Source organism: Electrophorus electricus, chromosome 6, assembly GCF_041902795.1.
Source record: "Electrophorus electricus isolate QZ-2024a chromosome 6, ASM4190279v1, whole genome shotgun sequence".
NCBI lineage: Eukaryota > Metazoa > Chordata > Actinopteri > Gymnotiformes > Gymnotidae > Electrophorus > Electrophorus electricus.
This window is the reverse complement of record NC_137502.1, coordinates 6,247,855-6,275,156: the sequence shown is the minus strand read 5'-3', so window position 1 is coordinate 6,275,156 and position 27,302 is coordinate 6,247,855. Positions and strand designations below refer to the sequence as shown.

General features: G+C 51.3%; 1 protein-coding gene across 3 annotated transcripts; it reads left to right on the top strand.

Moving 5' to 3' along the window:
* Nucleotides 1-635: 635 nt before the first annotated feature.
* tle3a (TLE family member 3, transcriptional corepressor a) lies at nt 636-23,215 on the top strand. 3 transcript variants are annotated; one of them, XM_081715291.1, is made up of 20 exons: nt 636-1,094; nt 1,698-1,901; nt 2,653-2,753; nt 2,979-3,042; nt 4,306-4,350; nt 9,074-9,136; nt 9,616-9,690; nt 13,927-14,145; nt 16,637-16,759; nt 16,912-16,962; nt 17,062-17,214; nt 17,734-17,863; nt 18,177-18,352; nt 18,586-18,659; nt 18,908-19,157; nt 19,559-19,806; nt 20,186-20,333; nt 20,423-20,573; nt 20,995-21,071; nt 21,529-23,215. In XM_081715291.1, the coding sequence occupies exons 2-20, from the start codon at nt 1,878-1,880 to the stop codon at nt 21,634-21,636; spliced, it is 2,280 nt and encodes a 759-aa protein (XP_081571417.1). In that variant the 5' UTR covers nt 636-1,094; nt 1,698-1,877; the 3' UTR covers nt 21,637-23,215. The 3 variants fall into 3 exon arrangements, with proteins under 3 accessions (XP_081571417.1, XP_081571415.1, XP_081571416.1); XM_081715289.1 differs by lacking the exons at nt 636-1,094; nt 1,698-1,901; nt 2,653-2,753; ... (3 more) ...; nt 9,616-9,690; nt 13,927-14,145 and adding exons at nt 14,681-15,416; nt 15,528-15,846 and having other exon boundaries at nt 18,138-18,352; XM_081715290.1 differs by lacking the exons at nt 636-1,094; nt 1,698-1,901; nt 2,653-2,753; ... (3 more) ...; nt 9,616-9,690; nt 13,927-14,145 and adding exons at nt 14,683-15,416; nt 15,528-15,846.
* Nucleotides 23,216-27,302: the final 4,087 nt, after the last annotated feature.

Genomic DNA, 27,302 nt, shown 5'->3' with positions numbered 1-27,302 from the left:
CGAATTAAGGTGGAGAAAACGACTTTGCATAATTAAAAGGATCGCAATCAAAAAACAAATTTAAAAATTAATATAGATTTTTAAAGCACCGAACATAACAGCTAGGGTATTTTCCACAATTTAATGACCTGCAGTTATTCTATTGTGAGAATTATGATATACAGGTTTAAATGAATGAACAGTGAGGCAGCATAAAGAAAATAATTTGACTCAGTTGCTTTTGTTGCTTTTATTCGGCATATTCTTTTGTTTCCTTGAGGAAAAGGTACTTTCGTGAGAGAACATTTAGAGCTTATTTCAATACAACCTTATAGTAGACGAATAGTTGACGGGATGCTGACAAAGGATTGCTTTCTCAGACAGATTCTATTTTCTGCTTTTAAGCAGTCCTGTAAATGCTCTCCAAACTAAGAAATAATCCGTAACACCGGCCGACTTCGTTCAGAAATACCTAGAATCGTTTAGCGATCGCGGTCTACCTGTTCCGATCTAAAATGGCGAGGATGATGATGTCATGCGTCGAACTCGAGTCCCCACGTGGGGAAACTGCGCCACGATTGGCCGAGGCGCCAAGACTCCGTGTCCGCGTCTCCGATTGGATGGCAGGAGGCGCTTTCGCGGCGGTTCGGCCCTCGTGTCAGTAGACTGTCTGTGTGTGGTACGGGCTGTGGCGTTGCTGGACGAACGGGAAACGCGAAAGTGGAGTACGACGTTACACTTTGGAACGTTCCAAAAGCTCTTCAAAATCGGAAGTACATTTTGGCACGATTTTTTTTTTTTGGAAGGGGGGGATTATGCAGACATTTTTTTTCTGAGACCATTCGACCTAGCTTCGGAGTTTTTGTGTGGTTAGTGAGTAAAAAATCTTTATCGTCTTGCTCTCGGACCTGCGGTAGAAGAAGCAGTCGTCTCCGCTCGCCTTCTAGACAGAGAGCGCACCGGGAGATGTTTGACGCGCTTGTTGGCGTCGAGCAGGAACGTTTTCGACGCTTGGGCAGCGTCGAGTGCACACGGGACAGCGATTGTACGTTTTAAAGTTATTCGTCGTCTTTGAAAGTGGATGCGACTGGACATTTTTGGAGGCGCAAAACCAGGTACGTGGCTAGCAGGTTAGCCATCTAGCCACAGTGGCTTGTTATTCAACAAAATATTGCTTCAGCGCTCCTCACCAAACTGAGCGCTTGCCCTCCTCGGCTTAGCCCTGTCCTTTTGTTGACCCAGTTGTTATTTGGTAACTTAGCTGACCTGTCTTGTAACGTAAATTATTGACCGCGAATGTGAAAAATAAATCGCCAAACAAAGAAAAAGCCCAACAGCATGCCTTATCTGTCAGCAGTCATGTTTTGTGTTGCTTTCTGAATGTCGTTCCGGTCAGTCTTCATGTCTTCGGTCTACTCGACGTTCAGCTACGAGGTGTAACGCTGCTTGTCTGACTGGGATCATTAGCTTAAGAGCTTGTCGAAATTCTCAGCCGGCGCTGGCAAACGGTATCCCAGCGTTTAGTAGCGCTCTTTCTCTTGATGAGGGATTTTTTAAGGTCACCAGACGCGTTTAATTGTAAACGCGAACGTCAAACTTCTCCATTTTGGGCTTTATCGTGAGTTGTTTAAAAAAAAAAAAAAAAAAAAAAACAGACCTAGAGATATCAGTCTGTGTAAAGCTAATGATGTTTTTGTCTGTTTTTGCTTTGCCTGAAGAGATAAAAGGTTCAGAGATCTGAAAGCAGGGGACTGTGTCGGGGTGTTTGGCCCCTAGCGACCGGTGGGCTTTCTGTCCGGCTGATGTACTGAATACAGTGGCGTTGCCAGCGATCGCCTCCTCGAAATATCGAGCCCCACGATTCGCAGACCTCCGATAAATAAAGGATACATTTCAAGATGTATCCACAGGGCCGGCATCCGGTAAGTTGCACATCTTGAATCTATGCAAAACATAATTGCTACATCTGCGTCGATTTAACTCGAGCCGCCCGCCCGTGACGAACGACATCCTGATGTGCAGCGCACCACCGTTGGATTCGCCAAGCCCCTCTGTGCGCACCCAGATCATGCTTTTGAAGTCAGTGGCAGGTCAGTGGGAACTGTGGAGTAATGTTTGGCCCACTCATGCCGACTGGAGCTTGAAACACAGTCTGAAATTCAGCCAACCTTGAAGAGTGAAGAGAATTCCTTTACCAATATGTTCATCAGTAATCATATTTGTTTACTAAAGCGAGGCATATTTTCAGAGAGCACCTGATTAGACCCCCCCCCCCCCAAAAAAAATCATGCATAATGGAGGAGGGAGGAAACGGCAGAATTATTTTTGTTTTAACAGGCGCAGCTTTGCCCAGCTCAGAGCCACCCATGCACAGCGACCCACATTTCTCCCGCTGGTGCTTGTGTGAGGCATTAAAACGACTGCCTCTTCAGGCGGGCCATAACTGCAAGAACACACACCCCCCACCCCCCCGGGGCACTGTGGGGCCTGTAGCAATCACACAGATGTCCCTGTAGCAGAGATGTCACCCAGGCCCTCGTTGCAGGGGCTGAAATATTAGAGCTACACTCCCCGGGCCCCAGAATGCATTAGGGCCTCGTGCCCCAGTCGGTGCAAACCGGATTTGGTTGTGGGAGGACGTAATTGAGTTTGATTGATGTGATGGTCTTTCAGGCGCCCCACCAGCCTGGTCAGCCAGGCTTCAAATTCACAGTGGCAGAGTCCTGCGACAGGATCAAAGATGAATTCCAGTTCCTGCAAGCGCAGTATCACAGGTAATAACCGAGGGGTCAGGGACAGTAAAACAACACCTTGTGCTTTTACTGCAGCCAGGGCGAGAGGCGTCGAGCCGCCATCAATAACGCGCGTTCAAGTAAGCGGTCTCGGCCGTAGAGTGAAACGGTGTTAATTTGTTTTGCTAGCAACAGTGGCAGCAAAGACACGCACTGATGTAACCGTAATGACTGAGAAACTGTCTCAAAGCCTGCGTGTTATTTCAGTCTGAAGGTGGAGTATGACAAACTGGCCAATGAGAAGACTGAAATGCAACGCCACTATGTCATGGTAAGATGAGCTCCAAAATCTAATCTACAATTATAGTCTTATTTATGGAGTACATGGGGTTGTGAAAGGGTAAACTCTGAGTGTACCTGCTCTGTCGCTCTCTTTCACTGTTTCTCTCGCTGTCGCTCGCTGTGTGTGTGTGTGTGTGTGTGTGTGTATAAAACCAGCTTTATTAAAGGGTCCTGAGTGACTGCTCTGAGCCCCATGCTCCTTTATATGCCGCCCCTTAGCCGCAGGGGTCAATGACCACAGCATTGTTCCCCTTGTTCTCTCCTCTCCCCCACCCCCTCCCTGTACTCCTGCTCTCGCCTCCTCTCCGCCTCCCTCCGTGCGGGGATCTGATTATTCTCCAAGGATACGCCGCTCGCAGACAAATGCGCGGCTGTAAATTAGGTGAGGGGTGATGGAGGAGGGCCAGAGGCGGCTGTGGGAAAATACTCAAAGGCAGCAGAGACCCCAGCGTACAGTCTCCCCATAATGAGATTTAACACGCAAACAACCAGCTCGCCTTCAAATCGCCGTTAATCTGAAGCGGAGCCTTAATAATTTACACCATATCAAAAGGCCCAGATTCAGTTGCAAATGTTTGGAGATCAGAAGCCCTCCCCGTGCTGGCTTTTCTGATTAACAGGGGGAGGAGACAAAAAAAAAAAAAAAAAAAAAAAAGCTCGATGTGATGTAACTCTGCAAGGTCAAACCGTGGAAGTGTAGTTGCTTATCTTGAGTAAACACACAAGGGATGACTTTAACCAATACCCAGGGACACTGGTTAAACATTCCGTTTGCAGGAAGGAGCTTGTCAGTGTGCCAGGAGGCAGAGAGGTTAGGTAAACCCTGGAAAGAGTCCCCACACCACCTCTGCTGATAGGGTCTGCCTATGCAGGGATGATCCGAGGGCCGAAACACTGCTGTTGTGAAATCCTTTTCCGTTCAACCGGATTTGGGGGAGGGCTGGGGGGGGGGGGGGAGACGACAGTGGCTAATGGGAGGGGACTGATTGAACTGGATATCTCTTGTTGGGCCTTGGTTCAGTTGTTAAACATATTGAAAGGAGAGAGGGCAGATTTTAAATGCTTGTGTGAAAGGGTTTGAAGTGCTCATCAAAAACTCTCAGCTTCTTACCTCTCCGTGTTTCACCAAAAAAAACCCACCACCACTCACTGTCTTGCCCCTCGACTCTCTGATGTGCAGAGAGTGTATTTGATGTTGGGCTACAGCGGGGGGGGTGCGAAACTGAATATTCTCCTTTCTGTTTCTTTTCAGTACTACGAGATGTCCTATGGGCTTAACATTGAAATGCACAAACAGGTATGTGGGCTTTTGATCCTTCACTGACATTGCTTGCACCTTCTCTGGATCACAGAGTGTGAGTGTGAGTGTGTGTGTGAGAGAGACGTCAGCCCAGCCACACTGCTTCGTTGGAGACAGGTGAAATGTGCTGCATGGACCTGACGCGAGACACACTGCATTCTTTGCTCCAAGAGTTACCGAGACGAACGCAGTCGCTCCCTGCCTTCGCCTCTCGCGCTGAGCTAACAGCACATGCTGGGGTGGTTAGGCCGCTTTGATAAGATTAAAGTCAGGTATTTGGCAGCAGGGGCATCGTGTCTTAATGACTAAAGAGAGAGGAGTTTGCCCAGGCCCATTATGTCAGCACATTTAAGACACCTCTATAAATTAAAGCTGGCGAAAAATAGTACCTGTCGTAAATTCAGCTCCCCAATCAATTCCGTACCGTGCCGAAATTTTGCAGCCCGTTTACCTGACTCAGGAGCGCCTTCAGAGGCAATCACCAGATTGGCTTTTCTTTCCCCGAATGGCACTTTTCTAAGGCTAATCTAAGACTATATCTGTGTGTGCGTGCACAGCACACATGTGCGTGTGCCTGAGTGGTGTTTTTTTTTGTTTGTTTTTTTCGATTTATCACATGGCTCTCACACTCCCGATAATAAGGCGATAGGAGGGACTTGTTGGGGACACCCCCCCCCCCCCGAAGGTTAATGGCATGAGGGAGGAGCAGCCAAGCCTAGCATGCATCAGTCCCCGTGCACGTCCCTGCGCTTGGCCGTCTGTCAGGTCCCACGCTCCTCTGATGCCTCCTGTCAGCCACTTATCTCCCAGCCAGGAAGCAATGAGAGAGAGGGGGGGGGGGGTGGCGCTGTGGAGCCAGCCGGGACAGAGGCAGGCAGGCGGGCGTGAGCGGGGGGGGGGAAGGAGCGTCCCTGTGTAAACAGGTTAATCGACTGATCCATTTTAGCGCCTTGACTTTTATCAGCCACGGCCACAGAGCCCACGGAGGCGCCTGAATAATTCATGCAACCGTGGCTCTAACCTGCTGGAGGCGAGAGAGGAGGAGGGTGTTGGTGAGCAAACAGCACCTCCCCCTCCAGTTACCCAGCTCAGTCCTCCTGTGTTAAGAACAGCCCAGGAGTGAGGGTGCAGCCTGGGAGTGGTTAACCGCCAGAGGTGGCTCAGATTACTGGATCCACACCACCATATTATCCTCCGGCCTGAGGATTTATTCCTGCGCGACAGTAAAATCCGTCTCTGTATCTGCGGTGCCCCCACAATCCCCCCCCACCCCCTTCAACCGCCAACCCCCCTCCACCCTTCTCCTCCGGTGTTTAGTGTTTTAAAGAGAGGAGGCGTAATGCGGATTTTTTTCAGGAGGTGTGTTGGTGTCTGATATCTGCCGACAGCTGTGTCGGCGGGAGGAAATGTGTCTCTAATGGTTGTGCTGCCTCGTCATTGAGCTGCCACGATGGCTAATTATTATGGGTCGATCCAAGTTTGTCTCACTTGTTGTGACTGTTGTGGGGAGGCGCCTCATCTCTTCCCCCTGCTCAGGTGATCGCTCCCTGCCCACAGAGGGCCGGATTGAGCCGGTCCGCCCCCGGGTTGACACGGGGATCAATGATTTATACAGGGGGACTCTAGTAAGTGTTTGCTAACTGCTGGATGGTTCTTCTTAGCGCGAGCCAAAGCAAACATGCTCGCTCTGTGAGGTGAGCACACACAGCCCCTGTTAAAAAGAAAACACCGAAGAGTGGAGAGGCGGGGCTGGGACTCGGGACCTGTTCCTCCCCACTCATAGTCGCGCTTGTTACCCTGCGGTCAGGTGCGGAGGTGCACCCCCCCAGGTCGGGTGCATGAACCCATGCACGGTCGACCTGGACAGGTGCGCGAGGGTGTGTCTGTGTGTGCCTTTCCACTGCCGGGAAAGAAAAGTCAGTCGCTTGTGCAGAACCGGAGCCCAGACCCATGGCTTTTGCTGATCGATACAGGTAAACTCGAATGTCAATTCTTAGCTCGAGGGACACACACCGTCACGCGGCCCGGGCAGCCGGTGTCGGTCCTTCGTTACTACTTTGTGTCAGTCAGAGCTGTGCTTGGCTCATTGTTGAGACCTGGAGCCCCATCAGCCCCGCTGGGTCAAGTAGTGTTTGTGATGGGGACACACGGCAGCCGGCACCAGTTGTTTTCCCGCTATATTCAATGCTCATCAGTGTCTCACTCCGCTCCACCGCTGCCGATAGCAACAGACAAATGGCTTTCAGCGTGCCATTGACAGGCTGGCCTAGAGTGCTCTTGAAGGGGTGCTAGACAGGTCCGAGTACCTGTAATTGTGTACCAGAGCGTGAAGCTCGCCACTCAAGAGCCGGGCTTTCATCTGCTTAAAGTGACGGCATCCTATTTTTATTTTTTTATCTGCAGATGGAGCTAAAAGCCCCTCACTCTTTATGGCGCAGGTAGCACTCGCACGTACGCGGCACCCGGTACCGTGACGCGCGCAAACATGTACAGCGGCTGGGATTGTTCAGGATTTTTCACCAGATGGAGCACGCGGGGTCGGCGGGGGTGACGGCCGAGCAAACCCTCAACCGCAGGGGGCCGGCTGTCAGCGTCGCGGCCAGGCCCTTCAGGAATGCTCTCGACGCTCTCCAGACCCCTCCGCAAATCCTCTCAGATGTTCTGCTGCTATTGACGAGGTTTATCTTGGCAAATAAGGATTATACACTGATCTGGCTCTTCAGCTGTTTTTGTTTATGCAGCTTCCAGTATCCCCCTTTTTTCTTTCTTTCTTAACTAAGCGATCAGACTGTAAATCCTTTTGAGTCATATTATTTTCTTTTAAAAGCAAACCACTGCAGTACGCCCCATTACAGCAATATATAGCAAGCTTGCTTTTCTGCAAACATCCTCGACGCTGACATAATTATGAGCCTGCTGTTTATTGCGCGCCGAACCAGCTGTCGGGGAAGTTGGGCCTTGAGAGCAGGGAATGTACAGAAAGCGAAGAATCTTTGGCGTGTCCCCTCTACCCGCTTTCATGTTGATACTCTGCCGCGCCTTTGATGTGGAGTGCCATCCGCCTCCGATTACTGTCAATACAGCCCTCATCTCCAGCTGCCTGTGCCCCGGCGACGCGCTGTTCTCAGATCAGCCTCTCCCGGTGCGGTCCGGCAGGGCCGCCGGCACTCGGCTCGTATATTGTGCTTGGCCGCTCGGCGTTTTTCAGTGGTACGTCATAAATAATTTCCCGGGCAGAGAGGCACTGCGTGTTTGCCATTGAAATGAGAAATGGGGCCGGTGAGCGGCGGGCCGTGTTTGTGCTCGGCCGCGGCCCAGGCTCTGGCCCGGGCTCATAAATTCTGTGGATGATGCATCTGTAGCCGAGTTTGTGATTCCCAACCCCGCCCCCAGCCGCCGTGCCCCAGCACCGTTCTCCTTTGGTCTCAGTCAAAGCCTGAGCCAGACCTGTGATGTGAGGCTCTTTCATCACGCCGCGTTACTGCCCTCCACTGCTGGCTAGGAGGAGGGGGGGGGAGCTGGAGAGCAGGGGCGGGGCCAGGGTAGAGGCGGGGCCATGCGAGGGGCGGCGCTCCGGGTCAGGGCAGGTTTCGTGGCGTGGGCCGGGGTGGTGTCTGGGGAGAGGAAAGGCCACCTTTCTTCCATCCATCATAGCTCCACCCATCCACCCCCCCCCCCCCCCCCACGTCAGCATCAGCTCTCCCTGGTCCCCGTCTTTATCCACCCTCGGCACACGACGCACTTCTGAGCGACGGGCCAAAACATTTAAACGGAATGAGCCGCCCGTTTGCCTGTAATGTGACCCGCCCATGTGCCTGTAATATGATTTTACAGGCCGTTACGGTCAAGCCGAGGTAGCATTTGCATAATGATCAGAGCACGATAGGAGACCGGGGGCGGGGGTGGCGGGGGGAGGGGTTGGGGGGTTGGGGGTTAGCTCGGCCACAGTTGCCATGGCGACGGCCAGGCGGGCGGAGAGACGGAGAGAGAATGGAGGTCGGATCCCTGTGGTGAACTGGATGGATGAAGGTGGCTGTGGGGGTTGGGGGGGGGTGTCTGTGCTGGGAAAATGATGGCGTGGGGTGCCGAAGGGGGCGTGGCGGGTGGGGGCAGGGGCTACCAACAGACCTGGTCCTACGCCACCCTCTCTCATTAGCGAGCACTTACGGCTGGCGACTGCTGGTGCCGCTGTGGCAGCGGCGTCTGCCCTGCACCCCGAGCCCCGTCTCCGTTCCCAGCATCGTCACGATTAGCTCATCGGGATGCGGCCAGCCGTGGCTCTTGCTCGCCGTTTGAATTCTGGCCCCCGCCCCCCTCGACACTGCCCTCATCCCTGTTGCCCCGCACGGGCGGCAGGTGCCGGGGCAGAGAGTGGCATGGCGATTCTGGCCCGCCGGCGGTCCCAGGCTGCGTTCCAGGTCCCAGTGCGGTGGGTGTGCAGTGGCGGCGTGTGTCGTTTGGAGTGTACACTCAGCACAGCTGAGCTCCCTCTCCCCTGGCTCTCCTAATGCTTTCAATATTTCCCATGTCAATATCACGCTGTTTGGAGTGTGCCCAGTCAAGCACCGCTGATTGCCATGGTAATTGACTTAATCGTCGTAAACACTAAAAGGGGTTGAGTCAACCGTTATTTATTTATTTATTTATTTATTTATTTATTTGTGTTGTACTTTATAGCATTAGTTGCTTCATCTTTGTTTCTCTCTCTCTCTCCTCCTAGACTGAGATTGCTAAAAGACTCAACGCAATTCTAGCTCAGATCATGCCTTTTCTGTCACAAGAGGTAAGCTGATGGCCTTTTTTTCACATGTTTACATTTATGGCATTTGGCAGGCACTCTTATGCAGAGCGACTCAACGAAAGTACTTTGTCATTTATTCATAGATCATGAACCACATTGAAGCTAGTGACACAGCGATTTGTAATTTCCTACATATTTTTATATATACCTTCTATATATATCATAAATGACTTAAATGCTGTTCCTAGTCATACATGAATGGAATTTCCAGGACTACAGTGCATGTTCTCAAGTGTGTCTCCTAATGCACCAGTATTTTCCATGTCCATATTTTCTGTATTTTTCTTAACTGGGACTTGAGTCGCTTTTACAGTTTAAGTTTCAGCTCTGATTCTACCAGGCAAACGTCTGCTTGTGTTGCGCTGAACGGGGTTTATGTGTAGCGCGCTGTGTGCAAATGGCCCGAGTTGAAGGGCGTTTGTCTGTCTGAGCTCTTGTCGTTTTGCCTTTCTCGACCTCAGCACCAACAGCAGGTGGCCCAGGCTGTTGAGCGTGCCAAGCAAGTGACAATGACCGAACTGAATGCCATCATCGGGGTACGTGGACTTCCCAATCTGCCCCTCACCGTGTGTATACCCCTTTAATTCTCTCATTTGACTGTTCTGAGGGGGGCAAACCTGCACATCACCCAGAAAACTGCCACTTTGAAATTAGTATTTGTCAAAATGTGATCTCTGGATTTTGATACATTTGATGTGCAGTTTTGCCCCATTTTTGATTGATTGTTATTGAATTAAAAATTAATGATAAAATAATACATGGATTAATGTGCATGGATTCTAAACGAATGTAAAAGTATGGCTTTAGTGTGTGTGTGTGTGTGTGTGTGTGTGTGTGTGTGTGTGTGTGTGTGTGTACTTGCATATGCATGAATATTTGGGTGTGCCTCTGTGTGTGTGTGTCACCTTTTAATGTGGTGGAGGTGTAGTTTCGTTTTTCTCCTGTGTTTGGAACCCTTGCCAGTTTGGGGAGTTTAAGCACTCCTGGGACGAGTGTGTGTATGGGCAGGATCGGCTGTGTTCCAGGCTGCTTCAAGGAAGCCTGGGTGTGTTCAAACTCCTTCTGAGCTCTCTCTCCACTACCTGCGTGCCTTTAGTTGGATGGGGGCGGGTCAGCCCTTATTTACTGCCCCAGGCAGCATCGACAGACCATGACGCAAACAGCTCCTCTCGCTGGTCACTGCGTTCCCGTAATGGACCAGCCCCTTTCACGTCTACCCGCAGTCCTGCATATCGCACGCACTCTGACCTCCAGCCTGCTGTCCATTGATCATTGCTGATGGACCCGGATTGGCGTGAGGGAGCAGGTCTTGCCCCATGACCCCCAGAGGTGGCCTGGCTGTGATCTGATTACAGGAGCTGACCCCACTTTGATTGTCTCCATGCTTAAAGATCATTCCATTGCTGAAAAGTGGGGGGGGGGTACCCAAAAGGAAGGCTGTGTAGTCTGATACTGGAATTCAATTAAGACCCGACACCCCCACCCGTTCTTAGATAATGACTTCCTGGAGTGAGAAGGAGGCGGGTGTGTGGCAGAGTTTAAATGCCAGCCTATCTGCTAAGAAGATCCTGTCTGATAGCTTTGATGCTGTTACACCAGAAGCGCTTTATTGCTTTAATGGCTGTCGTGGAAGCAGCAGCCATCAGCACAGGGTGGAGCTCTTCTGCAGAGTGCTGGGCACGGAGCTTTGCTCACCTGTGTGTAAAATTTTTTTTTTGAAAAGTCTCGTGCAGATGTAAAAGTGCAGTTGACATTTACGTGTCTTGTTTTTCTTTATATCCTTGGGCAAAAAGGCACTAGCTCGTGTGGCTGTGCGAGTGTGACTAAGTATAAATATTATTTTTGTAGGAAGCAAGCGTTTGTGTTTTGCACAGCAGGGTGTGTGTGTGTATGTACATGCAGGTGCCAGTCTCCTCATGAATACTGGAAGGCCAAGGTGAGATGAGAGCTATGTACACACACAGGCAGTGTTGGGGCTGCTGGCATCTCTTATTGATGGAGCCCAGAGTCAGTAATGGGATGCATCTAGGACAGCTGTGCTTTTTTTTTTTTTTTTTTTTCCCCTCCCCTCCCCTGCAGTGCTCTGACTTTGATCAGCGATGGCCTCTCAAGATGGCCTCCTCCGACAGCTCCGCACGTCTGCCCTCGCCCTTGTTCATTTGGTCCGGTTTATTTTCGCCAACACTCCACTTCCTCTGTTTTCTCCTCGTGGTTGTTGCGGGCTGTATTTAGCCAGGTGTGATGGTGGTGTGTGCAGGGCTGTGAGTGGGCTGAGGACAGGCAGGCGCCCCGCTCTGCACCAGACCTGCCCGTGCACGGCAGCTGCTGCAAGATGTCTCCCCTCACCTGTGTGTGTGTGCACGGGTCTGTACACGCGCATCTGTGCACACGTTTGCTTGTGCGTACATCGGTATGCGCGCATTTGGGTGCGTGCGCGTGCATGCGTGCGCACACAAGGTGTGTTGTGCATCTTTAAGAGATCTTGTGTGCCAGCCGCTCCAGCGCTGGACTGTGTGGCTCGTCTATGCTCCAGGACGCATTTTGCCTTTTCCCACCACCCTTTTATTCTCCTCTGGTGGCTGGCCAACGTTTGGCAGTGGTATTTCACAGTTGGAGAGGAGATTAACACCAGCAGAAGAGGTCTTTATCTAGGAATATTAAATTAGAGGAGGCATTTTATTTCTTTATTTTCTTGTCTTCATAGGCAGGGCTCTAATGAGAGTTCTCGATGATTGTCCATGCGTATTACACATCAGTGGCTCATTAGCCAGACTGAGCAGGGAAGGGCCTCCCCCGTGAATCAACTGCCTCTTTAATTTCCCTTGTGGTCCGTCATCCTCTCTAGCTTGCGCACGCACACACACACACACACACACACACACACGCATACATTCACTCTCATCCTCTTTTCTATATTCACACTCATTTTCTTGCACTTATAATTTGCGACCCTTCAGCCACAACTACATGGACCTCTTCATACATACATGCATGCATGCACACATGCATATACACACATTCACCATCTATATTCACACTATCTTTCTTGTAAACTTGCAACTGCTTAAGAACTAACACCACACACACACACACACACACACACACACACACACACACACACACACTCCTCCCCCTCGCCTCCTCCTTTCTGATGTTCAAACACTGGTCTGTGTGGCCTGTCTCATAAGCAGCCTGGCGGCTCCGTCGGGGGGGAGGCTGTAGGTTCCCCTCCCAGGTGCTGTTCCTCTATATACCATCTTCTCCCCGAGCCCTCCGCCGCAATATACGGCCAGCTGTGCAAATAATCGCCAAAGCTGTTGGCAATTATAGTCGCCCCCGAATTCAGGCTTCTGATGGACATCTTAATAATGATTGATCCTCTGGAAAGGGCAAGCTTTTGGAGCATTCCAGACTTCTAAATAAGCCTTTACTATTGATATTTACTCTTGGCATGGCATTAATGACCTGCTAATAATTCTAAAAGGTTGTCCCTCCATGCCTGCCGTACATAGCCAATAAGACCTACCCTTTTAACTTAAAAAAAAAAAAAGAGAAAAAAAAAAGCGCACGCACCCCTAAGATTTCATTGAGGATGGCCATAAATGGTCATTGATTGAGTTGAGGTCTGTATAGACGCGGAGAGGTACATGCCATAACAGCAGCTAAATTATTCAGCCCGTCAGAGCACAGTAATAATTCGCGGAGGCCCTCCCCCTTTTTACTGGTGCCTGTGCTAAGTATTATTTAAGCTTGCTCTAAACGGCTCACTTCCCATGCTGAGAGGCTTTTAACTCCTGTCAGCTTGCCCCAAGCCCTTCAAATATTGATGGGTGCATGCAGGCTTGAATACATGCCAGAACGGGACCCCTGGTTGTTGGCCGCTGCAGCCGACACACAGGCACATGCGCGTGCGCGCATGCTCACGCACGCACATACATACATATTTGGACACACTTCAGCACACTTGCACTCTCTTAGAAGCTTAGCCCAGCTGCTTCCTGGACTGGTTTGGAAGTTTGGTTTTCACAGATGACTCATACTGTGTGAATTGCTGACCCCAAATGTGAATGGGGTGTGTGTGTGTGTGTGTGTGTGTGTGTGTGTGTGTGTGTGTGTGTGTGTGTGTGTGTGTGTGTGCGTGCTTGTGTCCGTCCAGCTTTTTGATGGGGTTAAGGAGCAGGTGGTGTAAAGTCTGAGCTGACAGCATTCCAGTGACTCCTGTCTCATAACCGTTTCTTAAAGAGCACCTGACAACGTGTATCTGTGTTTGTTCATGCATGTGCATATGCATGCTCTGCCTGTTTGTGTGTGTCTTCATTGAGGTGGGCTTGACCTTTTTCTTCCAGACTGCATTCTGCGAGGGACGCAGGTTGAGGCGTGTGTGGCTATCTCTGAGGAACTGTGTTAACTGTTGCCGAGCTGCTTTCTCAGGGTTCCAGATTTCCTGACTGTGTATTCCTGCTTAGCCCAGTGCTTCTCTCTCCTTCCCCACACAGCGCCGTGACCAGCCAAGAAACCTGTCGCCCATTTCCTCTTTTATGCATATGATGATAATGAGGTGCTAATGTGCCTTCTACTGCCTCTGCTGAACTCTGTGTGTGTGTGTGTGTGTGTGTGTGTGTGTGTGTGTGTGTGAGAGAGGGTGGGGCGGGGTGTCTCAGTGTATTCACTCTGGGGGGTGTGTGTGCTTTCTGGCTCTTGTCCTGTTTGCGTGCATGTGTCGGCGTGCGTTCGCTCTGGCCCACTCGTTGTGTGTGTGTGTGTCTCCACAGCAGCAGCAGCTCCAGGCTCAGCACCTCTCCCACGCGGCCCACGGCCCCGTGGCCCTGCCCCCCCACCCTTCGGGCCTGCAGCCTCCTGGCATCCCCCCAGTCACAGGTTCCGGTGCCGGCCTGCTGGCACTGGGTGCCCTGGGCGGCCAGCCCCACCTGCCCGTCAAAGATGAGAAGAACCACCACGACCTGGAGCATAGAGGTGAGGGTTTGGCCACGGCAGCCTGTACCCACGCAGCCGCTCCACGGCCCTGTAACACGGTCGCGGGTAGATGGGAATATTGCGTCTGTGCTGTGTAGCTTGTCATTTTAAACATGAAAACGTATGTTGGAGGGATGGTATATCGGGGGTCTAATACTGGGAACAGTTTGTCAGGGAAAAGTTTGAAATTGTGGGTGTTTTTGGCTGGATGATAAAATCCTCTTTTAGTGATTTATGGCTGACTTTTGTTTATCTCTCCTGTGTTTCTGGCCAATTTTTCCCACTCATTGAATCCAATGACTGCAGAGAGCACGGTGAGTGCCCAGACTCCCATTGACACTGTGTGTGTGTGTGTGTGTGTGTGTGTGTGTGTGTGTGTGTGTGTGTGTGTGTGTCTCTCTCTCTCTCTCTCTCTCTCTCTCTCTCTCTCTCTCTCTCTACTCACCCCACTCTCATACTCTTTCACTTGGTCTCATTCTGTCTTGCTTTGTCTCTCATTCTTTCTGCATGAAAGAGCTTCTTGGCCCGTTTCACGCCTAAGAAAATTTCCATTAATGTAAATGTCAAGCAAGGCTCCTTTTGCCTGAAACGCATGCAAGTTGTGCTTCATACAGTAATCTGCTTTCATTAAAGTGACTAATGGGGAAATGAAGTTTTTTTTTTTTTTTTTTGTTTTTTTTTAATGGAATAAACCCTCAAATCTCCATGCGGATGGGAATTTGGTTGAACGTAGCGTACGGATTAGAGCTGATGTGTAATTTCATCGCAATTTAGAGATGACTAACTTCCCTCTTTACAGTGATCCAACTCTTTCCCTGGCCTGTCACTCCATCCCTCTCTCCCTACTCTCCAACCCCACCCCCCCGCCTTGTGCCATCCCTGTTTACCTCCACACACACCCCCACCCCCCCACCTTGGCGTTTATGCTGATGGGCCAATAAATATGCATGAACGCAGGCAGTGGAATTGTTTTCCTGCCTCTCATATCCTTGTAAAAAGCGTTTATGTGACGCGGGGGCTTAAATCTCTCCGACGGCTGATTGTGGTGGTGAGATTGGGTTTCTGACAGTCTCAGCCAGCTCTCAATGGGTGCAGTCATGTCTGAAGGAAGAGGAGCTCCTCTAGCAGTTAGTGACCCAGGGTGCGTGCGTGTGTGTGTTTGCGTGCGTGTGTGTGTGTGTGTGTGTGAGTGAGTGTCCAAGCTTGTTGCAGCTGCTGTTGTCCCAGGTCATCTGATAGCATAGTGGTGGCTCTGTTTAATGAGTCACGCTAAGCATCTCTTTAAAAGGTCAGGCCACACACACACACACGCACAAAGTACTGTGGGCTGTCTGCCCAGTCCACCGCTTCATCTCACTTCTCAGCTCCGTTTCCTTTTCCACTTGCCGTGAACATGGAGGCTGCTTCGCCCTGTGCTGCACTGTGCGTTCTCTCCAGGCTGCAGGGGCAGCCCGAGAGAAGCTCTCAGCGCCGGCTTACGTCGAGAACGTGCCCATGGGGCACTCCACCGCAGCCTCTCCTCCTCCTCCAGGTACCGTAGGGGTCACCCTGCCGAGGAAGCTCTCGCCCTGCCAGATGCCAGCCGGCCACGATGCTGGCTGGAGCGTGTTGGCTCGCGTCAGTGTCCGAGCTGCCCTGGAAGTAAACAGGCAGGGGGCGTCCAGCGGGCGGAGACTCTGTGCCCAGCAGCCCCACAGGCCTGGGGCCAGAGCCAGGAGGTGCCCAAGCACGCTACAGCAATCAATGGCCATTACATGGCCACACACACACACACAGTCAGCCAGTCAGTCCAAGCCTGGTTGCTCCCAGATAAAGAGCCCTTGTTCAGGACTAGTGCACCGCTCATGTCTTCCTGAAGCTGTTTGTTGTCTCTTTTAGGGATGGGGGGCAGGGTGGAGGGTGAGCGGGAGGTGGAGACAGACCGGGAAAACAAGCCCCTCTCTTAGGACTGTTTAACTGTGTCTGCTCTGTTGTGCAGCCAGCACATTCTTGTGTGTTTAGTCTAGGGCAAGTGGTTAGATACAGCACGGCTTGGCTAGTTCCAGCACATTGTGTTAGGCCTGTTTGGGGCTTTGGAGGCGTCTGATTGGAATGAATAGACCTCTTCTGGCTTTGTGAAGTCGGCGGTTTTGGACTGATAAGAGCCCTTTTCCCCTCCTTCTTTTCCATCTTGGATCTGTTTCAGAACCCACAGCTGCAAAGTACCTGTCATTCTGTCTGCAGCTGTTTTTGAAGTCTGTCATGAACTAATACCGTCGTCACGAGCCATATTGCCCAGCAATAAATAACAAATAGAACTTGACTTTGAAAAACAAATACCAATAGAGCGCCTTTCTGTGACTAACCAGGGTGGGGTTTGTCAGCATGGTGACATGATGCAACAATATGCTGATGATTTCACCCCCCCACACAAAAAAAAAAAAGTGAGCAGGAAATGAGGGAGTGATGTTTAATCGCTGTTCCCCCCCCCCCCCCCCTCGCCCGCTCGCCATCCTCGTCGGCGTTCAGAATAACTCCATCTCACCGTCGGACAGCCTCCGTACCGGCAGCGAGAAGCACCGCGGCTCCTCCGACTACAGCCTGGACTCCAAGAAACGCAAGATGGAGGAGAAGGACAGCATGAGCAGATATGTGAGTGTGTGTGTGTGTGTGTGTGTGTGTGTGTAGGGTGGGGGGGGGGGTAACCTGCCTGCCTGCCTGCCTGCCTGCCTGCCTGCCTGCCTGCCTGCGTGTACTCCTCCCGTGCGTGCTCTGCCTCGCTCACTGGCTGCTCTTCTACGCAGGACAGCGACGGTGACAAAAGTGACGACCTTGTGGTTGACGTTTCAAACGAGGTGAGCCGGTGGGGGTGTGGTCGTTGCTGCGGAGATTCAACAACGCTCAGTCAGTAAACCTGTGCAGTGTCTTGACGGAACACCTCCTTGCCTTCGCAGGACCCTGCCACGCCCCGAGCGAGCCCTGCACACTCCCCACCGGAGAACGGCCTGGACAAGCCCCGCCCCCCTAAGAAGGACACACCCAATAGCCCTGCCTCTGTGGCCTCCTCCGGCAGCACGCCTTCCTCCAAAACTAAGGAGCATGGGCATGTAAGCGCCGTCGCAGAATCGCGGGGAGCGTCGTAGGAAGGGTTCACGCGACGACAATAGCAGTCCAGCCAAAGAATCCTGCACGAGAGACGTTCTTTCTCTCTCCGGCTCCGGCTCTGTCTCCCACTCCCCCCAAATGGCTTAGGAGGGAATGTCTGTTTCTCCAGGCCTGGCTTTAAATACATCTGTAAATGTCGGGGATAATGCATCCCCATAGCAGGATCAGCCGTGTCGTCCTGGCTAATAACTCAATGCGCTTTACCCATTCGAACTCTTCTGCCTCAGCAGAAAGATTAAAGGGGAGAGTGGGGGTTGAGGTGGAATGAGCCTCATCTCCATTGTAGCAGTAATGGGTTTGGGGATAAATAGATGGCTTTATAGCTTCGTAGGAGTAGCGGGTTTGTCAGAATTGGATTGGATTAAGTTCAGCCGGCACTCAAATCTTCTGCCTTGATGCTGCTTTCCTTCCCTTTTTCCTCTAAACTTCATTCTCTCTCGTTTTGTCACGCACGCGCGCAGAATGACAAATCGTCCACGCCCGGCCTCAAGTCCAACACACCCACCCCGCGGAACGACGCGCCCACCCCTGGCACCAGCACCACGCCAGGCCTGCGGCCCATCCTGGGCAAGCCGCCCATGGAGGCTCTGGGTGAGTGGGGCTGAACCGGCTCTCCAGAAAGAACCCCCCCCCCCCCCCCCCGAAGAACCATCCCACCCCCAGCTGTTGAGTCCTCTCTCCTCCCCACTGCCTGAGTAGATTAAAGCCTAACCTTCCTAATATGAATATAAAGCCAGGAGACTGAGTTTGACCCGTAGCTGTCCGAGGACACGCGCCGCTCGCCAGTTGCTAGGTAATGGGGCGGGCGTGGTAGGTTGGGGCGGGAACGTCCCATCCTGAGCCCGCCTCCTCTGCCTACCCGCAGCGCATGCTGATTTGCGATGGGCTCCGTGTGTCTCCGTAGCGGCCCCGGCCCTGCGCACACCCCTCTCCATCGCCGGCTCCTACCCGACGCCCTTCGCCATGATGGGCCACCACGAGATGAACGGCTCACTGACCAGCCCCGGGGTTTATGCCGGCCTGCACATCTCACCCCAGATGAGTGCGGCAGCTGCTGCCGCCTATGGCCGAACACCCATTGTAAGTGTGTGAATCTCTCTCTCTCTCTCTCTCTCTCTCTCTCTCTCTCTCTCTCTCTCTCTCTCTCTCTCTCTCTCTCTCTCTCTCTCTCTCTCTCTCTCTCTCTCTCTCTCTCTCTCTCTCTCTCTCTCTCTCTCTCTCTCAGTTCTGAACTGTATTGTGACCAGGGCTTCTATCAGTCCTGTGCGCGCTGCTACGTTATCAAAACTACTTTCCCTTTGGTTCTGTGTTAGGCGGGCTTTGAGCATCCGCATATGAGACCCCCGGGCCTCCCTGCCAGTCTCACCTCCATCTCCGGGGGAAAGCCGTAAGTGTCCCACCGAGACACCCTCTTCCCCTCTTTGCTGAACTGTTTCTGAACACACCCTGTCAGGGTGGCACACGGCACAAACCCTTTCCCCACTCTTCATAAACTCCGGTCTAATTGATTTAATCAGTCCACTTCAGACAGCAGTCATGCTGCGGTCTGTTGGATGTATAACTGAGGCGAGTGTGTGGTGGTGGTGTTTTTGTTTTTTTTTTCTCTCTCTCTCTCTCACGCTCTCTCTCTCTCAGGGCCTACTCCTTCCACGTCAGCGCCGACGGGCAGATGCAGCCCGTTCCCTTCCCCCCGGACGCCCTGATCGGCCCCGGGATCCCGCGCCACGCCCGCCAGATCAACACGCTGAGCCACGGCGAGGTGGTGTGCGCCGTCACCATCAGCAACCCCACCCGCCACGTCTACACAGGGGGCAAGGGCTGCGTCAAGATCTGGGACATCAGCCAGCCGGGCAGCAAGAGCCCCGTGTCCCAGCTCGACTGCCTGGTGAGGGGAGCACTTTACCTCTAGCAGTTCCCTTGTCGTTCGTGTTTCAGCGACCCCTTCAGAACTGTATTTAAACTACGCGATTTAATTGGTTTTCTCTGCATTTTGCCAATGTTGAGCGTCACCTTTTTTTTAATCTGGACTCGGTGATCACGCAGTTTAGGCAAGAACACATGGTGATCATGTGACTTTTGTGGCAACTTCCCCCCCCAAATCACCAAGTTGTGCAATTTCGTTGTATTTAGCGACAGGAAGTCCAGGAATTGCCCCTTTTTAGATGCGCGTTTTTCCTCACGTTTAATGTACGTCGCATGCGTCCAGCTCTGTGCAAGAGGTCCCCCTGCTCACGCCACGTTGGCGCGGGTTCATTCGGTTCATTCGTGCTCCTCCCTCCCGGGCAGAACCGCGACAACTACATCCGCTCCTGCAAGCTGCTTCCTGACGGGCGCACGCTGATCGTGGGTGGGGAGGCGAGCACTCTAACCATCTGGGACCTGGCATCGCAGACGCCCCGCATCAAGGCTGAGCTGACGTCGTCGGCGCCAGCCTGCTATGCTCTGGCCATCAGCCCCGACGCCAAGGTCTGCTTCTCCTGCTGCAGCGACGGCAACATCGCCGTCTGGGACCTGCACAACCAGACCCTCGTCAGGTAATTAGTAAGCACGTTTGGTCTAAGGGGTCAAGTGTAATTGGTAGGGATGGGCGATGATGATGATGATGATGATGATTTTATGTCATAGTCCACTTTTAAAAGCATATCGCGAGTATCGTCAGTACTCAGTACAGTACAGTAGGAAATGGGCCATCTGCAGGTTTTTATAGCCTGTTGCTGTTCTGTGCTGTTGCACAGAGACTTGCGCTCTCCCTTCTATCAGTAAAATGGGAAGGTCCGGATCCACGGATTACGAAAAACGTCCCATCACGATTATTTTTATTTGATTGCGTCATATTACCACATATTTTTAATAATCGCGTTACGATGATTATATTTTAATTGCACCGCCCACCTCCAACGGTGGATATGGTAGGCAATTCCAGGGCCACACGGACGGTGCCAGCTGCATCGACATCTCCCATGACGGCACCAAGCTGTGGACAGGCGGCCTGGACAACACGGTGCGCTCGTGGGACCTGAGGGAGGGCCGGCAGCTGCAGCAGCACGACTTCACGTCTCAGGTGAGGCCTCATGCCCGCGCCACTGCCACACCGCACCGAGACGCATCCGCCGTCTCGCTCATTCTCTGTCCCCTGGCCCGCCCACACAGATCTTCTCGCTGGGTTACTGCCCCACGGGCGAGTGGCTGGCCGTGGGCATGGAGAGCAGCAACGTGGAGGTGCTCCACCACACCAAGCCCGACAAGTATCAGCTCCACCTGCACGAGAGCTGCGTGCTCTCCCTCAAGTTTGCCTACTGTGGTAAGATGCTAAGCCTTATGGGAGTGACCTTGATCAAGCGGGCCTGGAGGACGGCCGTAGCCGAAGAGTGCGGCACGCTGAATGGAAAAAGCACAACTGCACTTTAATGACGCGAATTTGCACGCCGGTATGGGAGTTCAATTTAATTGCATGCCTCTGGCCTTCCGCTCTTTTCGAAGAAGTGGACGAACCGATGTTTACACATGAACCGCATCTAAGTTCAACAGAACCTTGACCGTCCACTCCCATTAAGCCTGCCTTCCGTCTCTTTTCATGTGTCTCCATGTGGCGTGCTCTCTCTCTCTCTCTCTCTCTCTCTCTCTCTCTCTCTCTCTCTCTCTCTCTCTCTCTCTCTCTCTCTCTCTCTCTCTTCCCCCCCCCCCCCCCCGACTCTAATTATGTTTGATTTTGCCCTGACAAGGTAAATGGTTCGTGAGCACAGGGAAGGACAATCTGTTGAATGCATGGAGGACTCCCTACGGCGCCAGCATTTTCCAGGTACTGGGATCAATACGGGGCCGTCTGCAGGAAGCCTGCGGGCAGATCGCCTGCTCCCCCCAGGGCGGACAGGGCCCGTCCGGGCGGAAATGGCCCGGAGCGTGTCGTTAATGCCAAGGGCGCCGAGCACTTAGGCGGGATGTGGGCGCGCTCAGCCGAGCGCACTCTCGCCGCGGAGGCCGCACGCCAGTAAATAACGGCAACCCTTCGAGTGTTTAAAGCTGGAGGGGCTCAGCTAAGAGCTAATGCAGTGCGATGGTGCAGGGAGAAGTGCTTATATATACAACTCTTAGTGTGTGCGCCACGGTGTGGGGGGTGCCGGCTGTGAGTCATGGCTCCATGCAGCTCTGCCGTAAGTGTTTTGACAGTTTAATTTCATCCAAATGACTTTTTATCCTCTCTCTCTCTCTCTTTCTTTTCTTACCCCCTGCTCCGTCACGTCCCTCTCATGCCCCAGTCAAAGGAATCGTCCTCGGTCCTGAGCTGTGACATCTCGGCGGACGACAAGTACATCGTCACCGGATCTGGCGACAAGAAGGCTACGGTGTATGAGGTGATCTACTAGGCCCAGAGGTTATCGGAGTGGGGAAGCTCAGGACCTGAAGAGCAGGACCAAGGGCGGGGCGACGGGGGGGCGGGGCGGCTCACTCCTCCTCCTCCTCCTCCTCCTCCTCCGGTGACGCCCCCCCGCGGTGGCTGTCGGCCTGACCGCGTGTCTCACTCGCATCCCCATTCGCCCCCTCCTTCACGCAACCGCCTGTCTGACGGCGGCTTGGACTAGTCGGGAATGTGCTGGACTAAACTGGGCAGGGCCGGGCAGGGCTGGGCTGGACTGGGCTGGACTGGACAGCCTTCAGCCACTAACGCGTCGTACTCATTCATCCCTCCCTCGACTGCCATTCCTAGCACAGGTCGTATGGCACTAGAAGAGCATACCGCAGATTTTATTTTTCCCTTTGCATCTTGTTGGGTTTTATGGGTGTGGTGGGTTTTTTTTGTTTTGTTTTGTTTTGTTTTTTTTTATGTATGGTGAGTGTTCCATATTGCAACATGAAGCAGCGCTTCGTTCCGAAACTTTATCCATGTGGAGGTTCTGTGAAAAGTGTACATAATGGAGTATTAAAAGGCCTTTTATAGATTTATATTTTGGTGTCCAGTTACACGTGTGATGGTTCTTTCTCTCTCCCCCATACTCAGTGCTTAGTTTTTCCACTGGGGCTTGGAAATTAGATTAGGATATTTTTTTCTAAGGATATTCTATCTCCTGGGTTTTTTTTGTTTTTTTTTTCTTCTTTGTTTCGCTCTCTCTTTCGAGAAGTTCATTTTCCAAGCTGACCTTTTATGGAAATCAAATTTACCCCCCCCCCCCCTTTCTGAAAAAAAATAATTGAGCTAGATCGCATTTCGGACTTGTATTTTTTGTAAAATGTCCTGTGGATTCTGCTCCGCGCCCCCCCCAGTCTGTGCGTGTTGGAACGCTCCAGCATCAGCAGTCCTGTGAGCACCTCAGGCTGCTGCTGATGTTCGTCCGGAAGAGCCGCTCTTGCACTGGACAGCCCAGCATTCTCCTAGCGCCTCCTCTACTAGGATACAGAGCAGCTTTCTCCTGAGGGGAACGTCCCACGTTGTAGAGGGGTGTGCTCAGCGGGCCAGGGGCTGCACTGTGAATAGGCCTGTACCAGCTAAAGCACAGATGGGGGCAGTGGTCCAACAACTGTGGAGTAGGTCTGTACCAACTGGTGAACAGAAGGAGCCGTCTCACTTCCTCGTCCCTCTGACTTTGTTGCATTAGTGTATGGACAAGATGCAGCATTTGGTCACACGTGGAGCGAAAAAGATTTGCAAGGAGTGTGTGTTGCGTTCTCCAGTCTCCTGGGGGTTGGTGGGCCTAGATAACCTGAGAAGCACAGAGTCAGCTAAGGTGTTTGCGGCCAAGCCAAACGCAGCATGTCACCTGAACGAGGCAGACTTTTTTAACTTCTGTGTTACACCGTGCCCCCTCACACTGCCCCATACCCTACAAGTCATGTCATGTCATGTCATGTCTCAAAACACACACCAAAGTATGTAGCAAACTGTGTTGTCACTGAAGATATGTACAGTTGTTGATAATTCAATAAACTGTGTTTTGTAAAAAAAAAAAAAAGCCATTGTGTCAGTGCATGCTGGTTGTGTCTTATGTTTGTTGTACCTTGCCTGCTCTTTGGAAATGTCGCACGGAATCAGGACCCGGTTTTAACTGTGGCATTGACGGGTCGATCGGTGGAGAACTGACCTTATGTGGGACCCGCTTAGCGGGAGCATGACGCAGATGCTGCTCTCGAATGGAGTCCTTTTAGGGGGCTGACGGGGACAAATCCCCCTGCTCCTCAGCACTAGCGAGGCCTTTCACTCTGAGCCCCCTCTCCTGGTCGCCCCTTCAGTCATGTTGTTATTGGTTAATAAAAGCCTAGGCGGATGCTTTCAGCTCCCTGCCCCCCCTCCATCTCTCTCTCTCCACCCCCCACCCCTCTGACCATCTTGTTAAGTGTGCATTTCCTAAGTGCTGAGTTTGTACGCTGTCTCACATGTTCTGGTCCAGGCTTTCTTCTTATTGACCAATCAGATGACTAAGGTGCCGTGCAGTGACGGAAGCTTTCAACCCCTTTCGGGGTATGGCCAGTAGAGGCCAGCGACTATTGTTTTTGGCATGTGTACACCAGCTTGTCATTTATGTTCCCTGAAATTTCAAGTGGTCATCCTGTTCCTCAAAATGGTATGAATAGAGCCTAGGATAGTGTTGTGTAAAGATTTTAAAAAGCAGCATAGATGTTTTGTTTCAGTAGCTTCTTTTTTGCACGCATCTATAACAGTAGGACAAGAAGAGTCAAGAGTTGTCCCAGTGTGAGGTCAAGTAGACTTGGATTTGGCTGTTAATCTGTTTCATCCTTGACCTGTGGATTAATCCCCATTGCCTACCAATCATGACCAATCCCAATGAAATGACAGATTCGCTGTGGGGTTTTCTGCAGCCGTTGCCTGCCTGCTCTGTTCTCAGCCCCAGCTCTGCTGGTCTGGAGCACTAGAACGTTGGGGTTTCGGCTATGGCCTGCCCGGTCTGCGGCGCAGGGGGCAGCAGAGCCTTGTTCTCCGGCTATTCCCTGGCCCCTCTGCTCTTTAGCCAGCAAAGATGAGGATGTTTGGGCTGGCGAGAAGCTGGCACAGCAATGAAAGAGTAATAATCCCCTAATCACCTGAGCGTTGCCAGGCTGGGGCTTTATCTGCCGCGGATGCAAAAGCCCCTTGGTGCAGTGTGATTACAGCGTTTGATCTGGGTAATAATGTCTTTACTGTGGCCTGGCCTGAGCCCCGGGGGCACTGCTCGCCTCTAATCCACACAGCGCGTACTAGTGGAATCATGTTACACAAAGACCACCGGAGTTTCTCTGCAGATGAGGGAAAGGGGAGGAGAAATGGAGGTTGCCATGGAGACCGAGCCTCTCATATTCTCTCTCGTATTTTCTCCTTTCCTCACTACCTATCCCCCCCCCCCCCCACCCACACACACACACACACACACACACACCTCCCCTTTGCTCTCCCTCCCCTCTTTGTCCGGCTCTCCTGGGACAGATAAGCATGAGGACAGGTTTCCATGTTTACTCAACACAGTAGGGCCCTCCAATCCCTGAGCAGGGCTGACCCTGATAACACAGCCTCTGCAGCAGCCCACCACTGACAGCTGATAAGCAGCAGCAGCATGGCCCCCTCGCTCACCCGCCCTATGACTACACACAGCGTGTTCGTTTGGATTAGAGCGGATTGGATTGGATTACGCTCTCTGTGTTCAGAATGCTGATGGCCAAAAGCACAGCGCTCTTGGCTTGGGAACTTCTCTGGTCCACTGTTACAACTGCCCTCCTGCAGTGCCTCATTCCGAAATGCCCCCTTTCACGACCATGATTATCTAGATGCTGTAATCTCATAATACAATCTGTGGCAAAGCAATCAGACAGAAAGGCGATCACTGACCTGGATCGTTCTGGCCAACATTCTGGCATTCCGAACATTTTTTTTGCTTGCGTGCTCCGTTGGGTGCTTGGTAAATATTGTTAGTGCTGCTCTTTAACCTATATATTTCTATATATTTCTGATGGCCCCTTCTACCATCTTCACATGGGGCTAATTTGCCTTGATTAAAGTCGATTGTAGAGGAGGCTTTTTTCCGACTGTGTGCCTTCCACGTAAGCATCGAATTCCAGGCTGTAATTTGATATTGTCCGTAATGAGATTTGTGTGATGTGTTTGCTCCGAGAAGGTAACGTAACACTCTCACTTTGATGTTTAGATCAAGACAAGCATAAGAGTCCTTTATGGTGTGCATTGAGAGAACAACATGATAATTACGTTTTCACACAAACGTTAGGATTTTAGGCATAGCTGGGGGTAGAAAACATGCATAATTACCAAGAAACATGAAATGAATATTACTTCCTGAAATTATATGTTAATTTTTTTTTTCCCCTTTGGATAGCCTTAACTAATTAAGCCTGGCCCATACATGTACATATTTGATTTGTGGAACTGCTAATTTCCTGGGTGTGTTAGAGTGCATTTGGCACAACAATATATACAGTACTACTTGTGAAATAGTACAGTAAAATCTGGTAATAATCAGGACATTCTTTCTTTAAAAAAAGCTTTTCACATCTGACTGTGAGATTCTGGGTTTCATAAGGCGCATAGTGAATATTTCATGACTGTTTCTTACTGCTTTGGACATTATTAGAACCACATAAAAAAGCCCACCACATAAGTGGTTTCGTGTTCGGTTTCTAAAGCTGGTTCGATGTGAAAGTTCTCCATGTGGAACTGCTTAGGTGGACAGGATGGGTCATTATAATGAGTTCCATTTAGGCAATAATTACCTCTAATGGGACACTAAGCAGGGTCATGTCCAAGCTGAACAGTGGCTAATTTAAACTAATTACTACTCTTTCCCACTCTTAATCAACCTTTTTTTTTTGGGTCTCGTCTCAGTCTTCTTTGTAATTGTCTTCCAACTGTTTAATGAAGCGTATCATCAGTCTTTCATCAACTGACAAAGTCGGTGTTTTAACAAGAAGCAGATTGAAAACAGTCCATGAAGACAAATTTGACAAGTATTACTGAAATAATGTGTCTTTGTACATTGTCCTGGTAGAAGGTGAGTGCTTTTGGTTCTAGTGTGATGAGGCACTGATGTGGGTAGTATTAGTCAAATATTTCCTTAATCCAAGTGGTTGTTTTGACACATGGGTTCTTTGTGGATTGGCATCAGACCATGGAGAGTAGAGGGGTGGTTTCAGTGGACAAGAATAATACATTTGAAGGTCACAGTAAAAGCAGCAAACCCCCCCCCCCCCCCCCCCCCCCTGCGGCTTTAACAGGCAAATGCGAGCCACCGTCATTCATGCATCTCCAACTTGCAGGCAAATCCAGAGCAGAGCACAGGCCTGTTCTGCTAGGAACACTGGAATCAGACAAAGGTCTGATTATGCTGCTCTGGATGGGTTCACTCCTGTGGGGGTGTGTGCTTGGCTAATTTCGCGTTTCTCTATTTAAATATCGCTCTCGATTTGTAACCTGAAAAGATCTTAATCTGATCATTTGGATCGTTCAAACAAATGTTGTGTGTGAGGTATGAGCGATTTAGCTATGCAAATTTCAATGGCTAAGCCTGATTTGACTTCCCAAAGGTAGTCATGCAAACATGGGTGCGCGCGCACACGGGTGCGCTTAAGAGAAAAAGCACTCAGCCGTACGAGTGTATTTTAAGCAGACGTATGCAAACCTATGGGCCACTGTCTGTGGCCTTGTGTTCTACTTGACTAAAATGAGTCAGGACCACATGCGATACAGTCTCGGGACCAGTTCTGGTTGTGCACAATGTGCGTATGCAAATGTGAGATTAGTCTAACTCATTCTGTCAAAGTGATGTGGTCTTGCTGAGGTCCAAGCTTTGTTCATGCTGGCGTAGACTTGAGAAATATCCTGTACTTTCCGCACTGCATTCCTTAGGAATATTTCACTTTGATTTAAGCTTGGCACATTGGAGATTTTGCCTCTTGGTGCCCTGGTAATTAAACTACAGAGTCGACGCACTTTAATCCGCCGGCTTGTGGTGTTCTCTCCTCTGAGCAGTAATTACACCTTCACGCGCGGAAGCTGAGAGCCCGCGAGCCCCATGGGCCAGTGAAGTGACTCAGATGC